At 36.9% G+C, this 8,938-nt stretch overlaps 1 protein-coding gene across 1 annotated transcript; it reads left to right on the top strand.

The window, feature by feature from the left end:
* The first annotated feature begins 414 nt into the window (after positions 1–414).
* On the top strand, positions 415–1,233 carry LOC147388065 (pentatricopeptide repeat-containing protein At5g48910-like). The gene has a single exon (XM_086420272.1). The coding sequence runs from the start codon at positions 415–417 to the stop codon at positions 1,231–1,233; it is 819 nt and encodes a 272-aa protein (XP_086276398.1).
* Positions 1,234–8,938: the final 7,705 nt, after the last annotated feature.

The following is an 8,938-nucleotide window of genomic DNA, read 5'->3' as shown; positions in this document are numbered from 1 at the left end:
ATTAGTACATAAGATAAAACTGAGATCAAGGGGCTTGTCATCAGTTGGGAAACAAGCGGGGTGTTGGAAAATATTCACCAAACCATGGAGGGTATATTAATATAAACCTTGATTTTTTAACCCCAGTGCACGCCGACTACTATGGTTTACAAACTTCACATCCGGAAAGCACTTGGCAAAGAAAACTGGGTAGACTTGAAAATTGGTTCGAAAACACTGTTTCATACAACAGATGTCATGTTTGACTGGAAAAAATTTCGTTGACAAAGGCCATCTTCTCTTTTGGATGGTAGTTTGATGGCCAAACCCAATCTTTGTATCTCTTGCAAAAAAACATAATGTCGTGCAGGGAGGTGTATGATAAAATGGCTAACTAATTCCACTTGGAAACAATCATTATCATTTCTTTCATCCATGTGTGTTTCATTTTCCAGCTACACTAGCGAAAAATTCTTCGTTGACCACCCAATTCTACATCTTCTTAATGTTTCCTGTAAGTACCTCACAGACATTAAGAGGCTTCATGCCTACACCATAACCTCAGGTCTCATTAGAGATACTTTTGCAGCTAGTCGCATTGTAGAGTTCTGCTTTAAATCTAAATTGTGTGCACACGGTCCACAATATGCCCAAGTCATCTTTGATTCCTTAGAAATGCCCGACTCGTACACGTGGAATTCGATGATTATAGGCCTCGCCGAGCATGAATCTCTGGAATCTGGCATTGCGTACTATTATCAAATGCTTGATAGAGGTGTCCCACCAGACAAATACTCTTTTTCGCTTCTCGTAAAGGTTTGCATTATGCTTGTTAGTAGTAGTAGTAGTAATAGTAATACTATTAATAAAATAGGGAGAAAGGTGCATTGTCAAATTTTGAAACATGGGGTGGAGGACTTGGTTGTTGTTAGGAACTCCATTATGAAGATGTATTGTAACATGGGTTGCTTAGTAGACGTGCACTTTCTGTTTGATAAGAGCCTGTGTTTGGATCTCATCTCTTGGAATTCTATGATCTCTGGTTATGGAAAATGTGGGGATGTTAATGCTGCAAGGGAGCTTTTCGAGATAATACCGGAACGTAGTTTGGTTTCATGGAGTGCCATGATAGATGGGTATGTAAGGAATGGCAAGTTCTCTGAGGCATTGAGACTCTTCAACAAGATGCAAGCATTGGGTAAGAAGCCTGTTGTAGTCACATTAGTTAGTGTGTGCGAACTTGCGTACACTTGAGCAAGGGAAATGGGTTCATCTTTATATTGGCAAAAACAAGCTAGGAATGGAGAAGAATGTAGTTCTTTTGACAGCTCTAGTTGACATGTATGCTAAGTGTGGATGCATAGATGTGGCTTTAGAATTGTTTAGTGGGATACATGATAAGGATGTAATACTTTGGAATGCAATGATCGGTGGGCTTGCCATGCATGGGCATGGACAGGATGCATTGAACCTCTTCTCAAGAATGAGGAGGTATGGGACGATGCCTAGTTCAACCACATTTGTTACTGTTCTATGTGCGTGTGCCCATTCTGGAATGGTGTCCGAGGGAATGGAGATATTAAATTCCATGAAGGAATACAATATTGAGCCTAGGGTCGAGCACTACGGGTGTCTGGTGGATCTCTTAGGCCAAGCTGGGCTAGTGTATGAGGCTGAGGAAGTCTTATCTAACATGCCCGTGGAACATCAGGCTTCACAATAGGGTGCTTTGATGGCGGCATGTAGGACGCATAACAACATTGAGGTTGGGGAGCGTGTCGGGAGACATTTGGTATCATTGGAGCCAAATGATGGAGGCCGTTACGTCCTATGATCGAACATATATGCCTCCGTTGGACGGTGGGATGATGCACATGAAATAAGGAAAGAGATGGAACATAAAGGGGCCAAGAAAGGGACAGGCTGCAGTTTCATAGAATCTGATGTAATTGTTCACGAGTTTGTTGTGGGGAGTTCAACTCACCCTCGAAGCGTGGACATATGCGCGATGTTGGGTGAACTAGAAAGAGAGTTGAAGAGATTGGATCTGAACAAGACACATCTTACAACGTTTGATTTTATTTAATATAGCAGACCCAGCCACAACATTGTGAGGAACCTCAAATGTGTACAGAGGTTGTAATCAGCTGATGGTGTAATTTGGCATATAGTCGTGCTGGAGCAACATTGAAATGGACATCATTTCACACATTGGTGTGCACAAAACCATATGGTATCTCGATGAAAAGCATCTATGGTTCTGAACACACATCCACATCAGCAATGTGTGAAACGATGTCAATTTCAATGTTACTTCAGCATTTTCCTTTGACATATTATATTTATTTTTTTCAAATTTTAGATAATATTTTGTACTTATTTTTCTCATACATATGAGATATTTTCATATAAAAAAAATATCTTACAATTAAGTTACTTGAATTCTGATTCAATTTAATCCTACTCTTTATGATTTTACGATCCGACTAAGTTCTTACATCATTGAATAACTTTGGAAGTCTTCATTGCATCTTCACTGATATTCACAGCTTGTTGTTGTACATAGGTCACCTCGAGATCATGCCATTAATAGATTATGGACCTAGAAATGGACATCTAACATCCTATCTCTTACTTGGTTCAAGAGCTCTATCAAAAGTTATCAAAAATTGAAGCTAACAAAGGAAATCCTGGTGAACATTAAAACTACTAAAGATCAAGTAGAATCGAAGGGACTTATCCAAAAATATAGAAGGAAATCCCTCAAAGCGTGGTAAAAAAACAATCATGAATAGAATTGAATAGCTTCATTGGTCCTTGGGTGTGAAGTCGAAAGTAATGGAAAAGTCCCAGACCTCAAAAGTTCATTGCATAGATCACAATGTGTAGACTGTAGACACCACATTTTGTAGCTGCCTAACTTGTAATTAATCCCCTACCCTCAATGTGATGAGTGTTTCGGAGAAGTTTGGAGTGTTTTTTCGAAAGAATTTCAAGGGACCAGGAAAATTATTTTTAGGAAGAGAATAAAAAATCTTTCAAATTTAACCAAAATTTTAGCCAAATATCAATTTTTCAAGAAATCTTATATTGTAGACGAAATTATAGAAAAACCTTAAGGATAACCCTAACCAATGGTCTATATAAATTGTCTATCTAGTTGATAGACTTCAAACAAACTTAAAACCCGTCAATGGTCCAGATTTAAGATTTAAGACCTACCCATTTAAGATTATCGAAAAAATAAAAAAATAAAACTACCCATATACAGCCAAAATTTGCGAGATAATCTAAGAAGGCACTTTCAGATTGAAACCAGATCATAGTATATTGAGAGGAATGTTAGAAATCGTCTCCTAATAAATTTATTCATTAATAAGAGTTTTTTCCTTATTGCAGTTAAATTCCTGTGGTACCATTCTTGTTTTACATGTTCCATTATATTCAACTACATGACCAACTTCCGATGATCATGAGATAATCACTAAGGCATTAGGTACTCAATCTATACTACTTACTAGAGGTTGACTAAGTAGTACTCATTTGGATTAAATTTTTTAGTCCAACTAATTTTTAAAAATTCCCCCACTCTAAATCTGCCCCTGCTTGGATCAACTCCCAAGTCTCGCCTGTAGCTTCCACAAAAATAAAATATGGAAGCACTTCTAGGTAAAGAGTTGTTTAGACCAGCTCTTTGTTCACCCTTGTACCATCATGCAAGCACCGGAAGCAAATTCTCGTCAAAATTTGTATGAATTTTGACGATTTTCCCTTAATCAATTCTAAAATTTTCACCTAGAACCCTGCATTTTAAAATGAATTATAATTTATTTATTTTAGTAGAAAATAATATTAAATTATAAAGTAGTAAAAATGACCATAAATCTCAAAGAGGGGGATTGATTCTTGATCGATCCATTTGTTGAAGTTCCTACAAGAGGGGAGACATAGTCATGTGGGAGTTGGGTAGGTAACGCTTAAAGCGTTGGAACTACTAAAGACACTCAACACGTAGTCGGCCTTGAATGTGGCAAGACATTTGTTGAGCCCGTTATTCCTATGGTATAAGAATAAAGAAGATAGATTGAAAACAAGTTGAAAATAAAATAACAAAAAAGATAAATAACTTATAAATACTGAATGGACACAATTGCAGATTTGAACAGGGTGAGGCTTGTATTGGACTCAATAACTTTAAGATAGATTTTTTTTTCCCTACAATGTGTTGTCAATCTCTGGATGTCTGTCTCACAGAATACAATGCTTCACTCGTGTGCAAGACAACACTCCAAGTGTGCACATACAATCGAACGTGTAATGAGGTTGTACTCTCAAGGACTCACGATAAATCTCAAAGGAAACTAGATGACACAATGCAAGAAAACTCAAATATTCGATGATGCAAATGAGAGACTAGACAGGAACTTATAGAGTTAAAAGTGTCTTTCTGGATAGACACTAAAACTGGTGAAAATGTCCATTAGAGATGGCTATTTGAACTGACACCTATGTCCGTAGAAAATTTCTTTTAGTTGTGACTGTTTTGACAGAAAACTTGTGAGGATGTCCCTATTTAGAATAGCCATCACATGTGTCTCTTAATAGTCACAACGAGCTCAACTGATTGGATAAATTAATTGAAGTAGAAGCCCAACGATTTTTTTAGCAAAAATAAGCATTTCATATACAACCACGTGCGGTATAAATTCGAGATTTACATCCGTCATGAATGTACATCGCATGCGCACACACACACAAAGGTTTTTCGGACCAATGAGTCCAAATCCCTTTAGAACCCATGGGCCCTTGTGGGCTTTACCCATATTTCTCTCACATTCAATGTACTATGTGATAGCTTCCATATAAGAGTTACACTTTTTAGTTTTTCTATAAATGACTTTCTAGTGGATCGAAGGGTAACGCTTTAAAGGACTAACGGACGAAGTTATCGATCACGTGAACTTCTTCAAAGTCATCTAGATTGTGAATCTTTGAATTATTATGGAAGATATTCAGACTGACTTTCATGTTGCCAAATACTAGTGTCATGAGTCTATTCCTACAATGAATAACAACATAAAAAATAGTTAGGAATGAATGACCTAAGATCACTGGAACGTTAAGATCAATATTAACAATTGGCTCAGTGTCTAATACTACAAATTCTATTGAGAAATAAAATTCGTTGACCTTAATGATCTCATCTTCCACTGAAAGCGCCCTCGATCCGTCGGGTGTGCGAATCCGCTTTTGATTTTTTGAGGTTTGGGAGTCGTCACCTAATTTTTAGATCTAGGAACCTAATCATGACTAAACAAATAAATAGCACTAATCTACAAAAAAGAAACTACAGGTCCGGGGATCACGTTACGGGTTTGGAAGGTGTTAGGCACCCCGGCAAACGCCGATCTATACTTTTTCCTAAAAAAGATTACATTGCTAAAAGACTTAAAACCAATAAATAAAAAATAAGAAATATACCTAGACGATCGCAACGATTTGTTCCCTCGGAGCTGGCGGAGAGACTCCTCGTATGAGATTCCTTGCTTTCTTTCCGTCCCTAGATTTGTTTCTGATCTCCAAGTTAAGGTTTCTAGATCTGAATATTTTCTCTATTTTTTTAAAAGTATTTTTGAATGTTTTTGAAAGATTTCTAAATTTCTTTTTAGTAAAAGCTGGGGTTTGGATGATAAGTAGGGAGTTAGGACTTCAAAATTAGGATTTGGAGGAGGCTAGGGAGACTTTTTGACCTACTTTTTCTAGGATTTATTTTGACCTGTGAAATTAGGTTGTAGAGGCTCTATATTTATAGAGTTTTTTAGGTAGAGTTGGTGTTTGATTAGTTTTCTTTTAGATAAGGTGAATTAGGATTTTGACTTAAGTCTTATTTGATTGACTAGGTTTTTTTAGATTAAGATTTTAATTAGGGTTTTGACTTAAGTCTTATTTGATTGATTAGGTTTCTTTAGATTAGGGTTTTAATTCTTACGTATAATGAAAAAATATATTTTTGATTTTTGGAGAATCCCCCTTAATTATATTTTAATCTTTTAGGCCCCCAAATGGAGGGGTCTTTTAATAAATATCAGGAGGCTCTACTTAAATAAGTAGGCAACCATCAACAATTTTGCCTGAGGGTTTGATTGATTGATTTTCTTTGTTCAAATTTTTTATTTAATTTTATTGAGATTTCAATTTACATTAATTAATATTTTATTTATTAATTTCAGAATTTTAAAATTTTAAAATTGAAAAATTACCGTTTTGCCCCCGAAGGGGACTTTTGTGTTGAGGAGTCGTTTTTCGATGTTTTGAAATGTTTTGGAATCGATTTTTTGCAAGGAATTCAATGGGACTATCGGTTTGTGTCACTCAAGAATTTTTTGGCATGAAATGATTGTGAACCCTATGAGAGGTATTTTCGTAATTTTATCAAATTTGGTGAAAATTGGCGGAATTGTTTATTTGATTTTACTTTGTTGTTTTATATGTTTGAAAGGATTTTCCTAAGTATAATGTAGGCTCTAGGGATGTTTTGATGTTAAGGGTATTTTGGTAATTTGATCATTTTTTAGTGATTTTTCTTATAAAATTTCTTTTTTTCCCAAAAATGATGATTTCTAGGTTTTTTGTCACATTTTCCTAGCGTAGCGTGATTTCTAAAGTTTTGTTTGCTTGAGATACCTCATTTAGATTTCTGAAACATATCTAGTAACAAATAAAAAACATTGGAATAATCATCCATCATTGGGAACTGTCGCAATTGGGTTGACGAGTTGATTAATCAGATGAGTGCGAAAATGGGGTGTCTACATCCACGATTTTCTTTGGGATCTTAACCGACCGGTGTACAAGACTAAAGATGATGTTCGTTGGTTTCAACTCTAATTGTTTGTATTCTAGGTAAGGTAATATAGATTCACAACGACTCCTAATCTACGAGACACTTCTCAACCACGAAAATAATGATTGGGATGGTTGGACAACCTAGGTCATTATACTTTGGTGCAATTGTCTGTTTAATGAGAGTTGAGGCTTGGGTTGTTATAATGGCTTCTCGAGAAATTATTATTTTCCTCTTCATGGTAGTGAGATATTTCAAGAACTTAGCATAGGAGGGTATTTTCCTAATAGTATTGAGAAAAGAAATGTTTATCTAGATGTTTTTAAAAATGTCTAAGATTTTCCTGAATTATTTATTATTCCTATTTTCTTGGAAACACTAAGGGAATGGTGCCTTAGTGTCACGACCGTGTTATTTCGAAGCGAGGTCGAGCGACGCAAGGGGGTCAAATCCACTTGCAAACCTGTAAAAATGATCGTACACCACAATATGTAACTAGCAAACAAGTAAACGAAGTAACACGATGCAAAACCTAAAGGTAACTTTGTTGATATAATATTGATTACACGGGGTAACGTGTTACAAAAGCAATAAGGTAGGTTACAAAGTAATAGATGATCCTATGACACGCGGGACTTCCACGGAACTAGACTTGAAGGCTTCAGTCAACATGGGTGAAGGTCGGGGATTGGGAAGCACTAGACACCCTTCCTACAAAGAGTACGCTAAGTCTTTCATAGATTTCCAAATGGAAACATCAAAAGTGGAGGCCGGTCATACTCCCTTATTACAGAAATGTCACTAAGCTAACAGATATGCCCTGGCACGGGGACTGACATGGCTTCATAGTGAGCCTTACATACTGTTACATCGGTGCTCCTGGGTAGCTCCGGGGCGAGCTTACACCTAACTCTAGGAGACAGAAGTTATGGCCGTCATAGACTTCCCCACCTATTCTACAGACGTCTTCGTCGCATTGACCTGGCAAACTCTTCAAACTGCTGCTTGAAAGGTTGTAGGTTCTCTGTACTCTCCTGTGTAGCTTCAAATTCTGGCATGTTCTGTGTGACGAAGTATTCCATGTGTTGCTGCTACTGTTGCTGGATGGAACTACTGTTGAATCGACGTTTTCGAAAACTTTGTCGACAACATGCTTTGGCTAAATAGCTGAATGAGAAGATGTACGTGTTGGAATGCTATGCGCGGGATCTCCTGGATTTGCATGGTACGGCTTGAGACTTCTTGCATGGATGTGAAAGCGCCCTCGATCCGCGGGGTGCGCGGATCCGCTTTTGACCCTTGAGGTTTGGGAGTCGCCACCTAGTTATTGTGGTCTAGGAACCAAACTGACTCTAACATGGATAAAAAGAACTAATCTACCACAAAAAATCTGAATTCGGGGATCATGTTACGGGGTTGGAAGGTGTTAGGCACCAACCCCGCCCGGCCAAAGCCGGTCTCTACTAACTTCCCAAATATATCACATTGCTAAAAACCTAGATAAAAATAAAAAAATTACATACCTTTCCGATAGCAAGGATTTTGTTCCCTCAGTTCTGACAAAAAGAGCTCCTTGTACTGTACTCCCTTGCTTCGTTCTGTCCCTGGATTTGACTTCGGATCTCCTAGATCAAGGTATCTCCTTGTTTTTGAATCTGAACTCTTCAAGTTTATTACGGATTTGGGGGTGTTTTTGGAGGGATTTTAGGTGTTTTCTAAACTAAAATTGAAGGAGGGATGTTAGGTAAGGAGTTGGGGCTCCAAAACTAGGGTTTATGGGGGGCTAGGGGAGCTTCTAGACCTACTTCTCTTAGGGTTTATGATTTGATACGAAAATAGGGTGTGAGCACCTCTATTTATAGATGTTTTTTTTAGAGTTGATTTGGATAGAATTAGTGTTTAATTAGAGATCTTTTAATTAGAGTTGTGTTTTAGTTAAAATTGTTTTAGGTAGAATTGTGTTTTAATTAGAATTGTTTTAGGTAGAATTGTTTTTAAGTTAGAACTCTATTAGATAGAGTTATTATTTAATTAGAATTCTATTATGCCTTTTGGTCTTATTTAATTGACTTTTAATGTTTTGACTTTAGTCTTAATTGATTGACTTTTAATATC

The sequence above is a fragment of the Akebia trifoliata genome, chromosome 13 (assembly GCF_017979445.1).
Source record: "Akebia trifoliata isolate Shusen 1 chromosome 13, ASM1797944v1, whole genome shotgun sequence".
NCBI classification, from domain to species: domain Eukaryota; kingdom Viridiplantae; phylum Streptophyta; class Magnoliopsida; order Ranunculales; family Lardizabalaceae; genus Akebia; species Akebia trifoliata.
This window is presented reverse-complemented; position numbering and strand designations above follow the sequence as displayed.